The following is a 3,625-nucleotide window of genomic DNA, read 5'->3' on the forward strand; positions in this document are numbered from 1 at the left end:
AGGTAAATAATTTTTTGTTTCTTTTGTAGGTTCACACTGCCTGTAAAGATCTGTATCCTCGTAAATGTCCGCTTGGCCAATGTAAGGTATCCATCATACCTCCAACAGCACTAAACAGTATAGACTCTGACGGTACGTAGTATTGTAGTGTGTTCAGTGGTAGCTCTGGACTTGCAGTGCCTGGTGAGATCTGTTTAACCACACAAGGCTAAAATCTATCTACTGAGCAACCTTCAAATTTACAGAAAAGTATGATTTCCCATGTAGCTTTTTACAGGACTGTTTGACTGACATGATTTTAAAAATGTTTTTGTAAGTTTCCCCACTAGAGATTTTCTCCAGTTTTATTTATGACCCTTGGAAACTTTTCAAGCGAACGACCAGATGAAGTGAGCTGATGCCTGCCTGGCATGCATCACTCTTTCTGTGAGTTCTCAAATTTTGGCTAACTGCTTTATGCAGAGGCAAGCTAGCTGAATGGCTCAGATCCAACAACTGCTTTACCAGACTGAAGAGAAGAATTGCTTCCACAGCTTCTCTGAATTTATTTGAAATATAAGCAGTGTAAGAATGCTGCAACACATAGATAAAAAGCCAGGAAATGTTCAAAACTCACAGGTGCTCTTTGGTGGCTCAGGATAGAGACACATGAGCAGTGGAAGATTTCACTTAAAGGCAGGGAGTGGATTCAGTAAGGAGTATCATGAAATCTAACTCCTTTAATTTTAGAGTTTGTGTTGATGGCAAATGTAGAGCAACAACTTTAACACAATTTAATGAATTTTATTGTATGAAGACAGTAAAAGTGATTGTTTATTCTGTATATATTCACTCTAATTGCTCTGTGGTGTCATAGACCAGTGTCATGCTGCTTTTTATTATAAATGCTAGGAAGATTGTTCTGTGTGTGAAATTATTTTTCTTGGCCTTTAAATACATTAATCAAAACTGATTTAAAATGATATATTATGATAATGTGGAATTAAATTATCATGCTTTAATACCAATTTTTTTATTTGTAGCTTTAGTAATTTTTTGTAGTAATTGAAAACAACCCAGTCATTTTAATATTGCCTGAAACAAATGTCAAAATTCTACCTGTGATATCTGATCTTGAAACGTTGCCACTACTTCTATGGACCGGTCATGTTTGTGACAGCTGTGTCCATTAGTACTACTTGATAAGGGCCTTATAGAAAGCCTGCTCTAATTAGTGAAGACCTACATTGACTTTAATGAGCTTTGGATCACAGCTGAAGGTCTGTTGTTTGGTGATTCTATTATAATTAGTAGTATAACTTCAGTCTGAAAAAAAAGAGTTCTCATGCAAAGTCTCACCTGGGAGAAACTGAGAACAGTAACTTTTAAAATTTGTGAGTACTCGCAGAAAGCTCATACAGATGTGCATGATCCAGTTCAACACAGTAAGGTTAAAGAAAAATTGGATTAAATGCCAAATACCTGAAATGCATCTTTATTTATGTGATAATCTGTAAAGATGAGATTTCAGAAGTATTCTAAAAAGTTAACAAACATTTTCACTGTGGAAGAACAAGCTATTGTTTTCAGGATTTTACTAGATCTAGGCACTGAAAATACTGTAAAGAAAAAAATGAACTGGTAAATCTTGAGCATTTATGTTTTTGTTGCATGGCTAATATTCAGTTTAGCATTTACATTATGCATGATAGAATGTACTCCTTTTGTCCTTCATCCCTTTCTTCCTATTTCCCATGATTTCTTTTTGAGTTGTTCATATTGAAAGCCTTATTTATTTCATTCTTTCTAACTATGTTCACAGGTTTCTGGAAAGCCACATGCCCGCCATCCTGTGCCAGTCCTCTTTTAGTTTTTGTTAACTCAAAGAGTGGAGACAATCAGGGAGTAAAGTTTCTTCGTCGATTCAAACAGTCGTTAAATCCAGCTCAGGTGTTCGATTTAATGAATGGAGGACCTCACTTAGGGTAATGACCTTGGAAATCTTGAGCAATCCTTTCCACAAGGGAATTGAGTGCAAAGTATAGTGTCCTATTGTCCCTTTGTTGCTATAATTCTATCACCAGTATCTACTGTGAGTTCCTAATTAAAAGCCAAAAGATAACAGAATTTCAGAATGAATTCCGGTGGGTGAAAGGATTGTAGGATAATATTTTCTTTTTAGAAAAACTCACTTGAAAATTCAAAACCAAAACCTACCAGCCAAAGTGTTTCATGGCTTTTTGGCTAGCTTTGACTTCTGTTAACTGGTAAGGTTCAAAACCATTCCAACTCTCTAGATGCTTTCCTGAATCAGGACCTTTAAGCACACCTGCTGGATGCTGTTCTTCCATTTCATGCGTGATTCAAATATTCCTGTGACTTTGTTGTGAATAGCTATGGGAAAAAACCTTATTGTCTAAATGTCTGTATGTTTTTGAATTACGAACACAAATGTCACCAGGAGAGTTTGCAATGTGAGATGGATGAGTACACTAAAATGTGTACTCTGAAAACTGCATTCAAATTACGGTTTATGCAACACCTGCAAATGGTCAAGAAAATGAGCCTCTCACACAACTGGGAGCAAGAACACAATTAAAACCATCAGGCATTGTACAAAATCTAAGGGTTGGTTGCTGGAGAGATAGGGATGAAATTTGTATAGCTGTGGCTGTAACCCAGGCATCTTTGCATGTGCGTAAAGATTAAATTCATGCACGTTTTTCTGCTGCCTAACTTAATTCCACTAAGATGTAGCATTATGGTCAAATGCCCTATTAAGGTCAGTTACAGCAGCCGGAAACACTGATTTTTTGTACCCTTAAAGTTGCAGAATTATACTTGTGTGATAAATACGTAGATGAAACAAATGCACAAAACCCGTTTAAACAGTGGGCAAATAATACAAATACAGCTGTGGATTTTTATAATTAGTATGGTGTTACGGACGTGTTATGTTAACTCTTTAAGTTGTAATATTCTTTTTATAAAAACCCTGATAATCTCATTTTGATCTAAGTCCCTTTTGGCTAATGTTTTGTACACGTAATTACGATAGCAGATAAAAGTTCACCTTGATTGGAGGGGCAGGTTTTGAGAGAGGACAGTCTGAAAAACACGCCTGTTTGAAAGTTCTCTTCCTTCGTGTAGTAACAAACAGCAGCATGGTTCAAAAGTACTACTTTGTTTTGCACGGTAATCATAGGTCAGGTTGGTTTCTTTTAAATATTTTTCCCGAAGAGTTTCCCAAGAGGGGTCCTTAGCAGGTTGTGCTCGTGTCGTCTTTCTTTCTAGTTGATCTAAACAGCAGAATTCCATTCTTTGAGGCAGTGTATTTCTAGGGTTTTTCCTCTCTTTTCTCAGGTTAGGAGAAATTGCTCTGGTATCACATTTTTTTCCTTAAATATCTACATCTTTTGTTCTGAATAGGTGTCTGCCTATCTTATTTAAGTGACATTATTTTCTTTAGAAAATAATATTAATATTTCAAAAATTTGTGATCTTAATAGCTGCTTTTTAATAAAAGTTCTGAGATTATACATATTCTGGAAAATAACATGCGTTAAAAATAAACAGCTTTATTTTTATTATTTTAAGAGTTTATACCTTCTGGTTCTTCTTTGATTGTTGGTTGTTTTTTTTTTTT

The 3,625-nt window shown here is 35.5% G+C and overlaps 1 protein-coding gene across 1 annotated transcript in view; it reads left to right on the forward strand.

Annotated features, from left to right (window-relative positions):
* Positions 1–3,625, forward strand: part of LOC104490089 (diacylglycerol kinase eta-like) — a gene marked incomplete at its 3' end in the record, with an annotated part of 33,945 nt that overhangs the window by 28,425 nt on the left and 1,895 nt on the right. Inside the window, exons 8-9 of the mRNA XM_010132332.1 lie at positions 30–132; positions 1,802–1,964. Coding sequence (XP_010130634.1) covers positions 30–132; positions 1,802–1,964 — 266 coding nt within the window. The remainder of the gene's footprint in view (positions 1–29; positions 133–1,801; positions 1,965–3,625) is intronic.

The sequence above is a fragment of the Buceros rhinoceros genome, unplaced genomic scaffold (assembly GCF_000710305.1).
Source record: "Buceros rhinoceros silvestris isolate BGI_N320 unplaced genomic scaffold, ASM71030v1 scaffold2863, whole genome shotgun sequence".
NCBI classification, from domain to species: Eukaryota; Metazoa; Chordata; class Aves; order Bucerotiformes; family Bucerotidae; genus Buceros; species Buceros rhinoceros.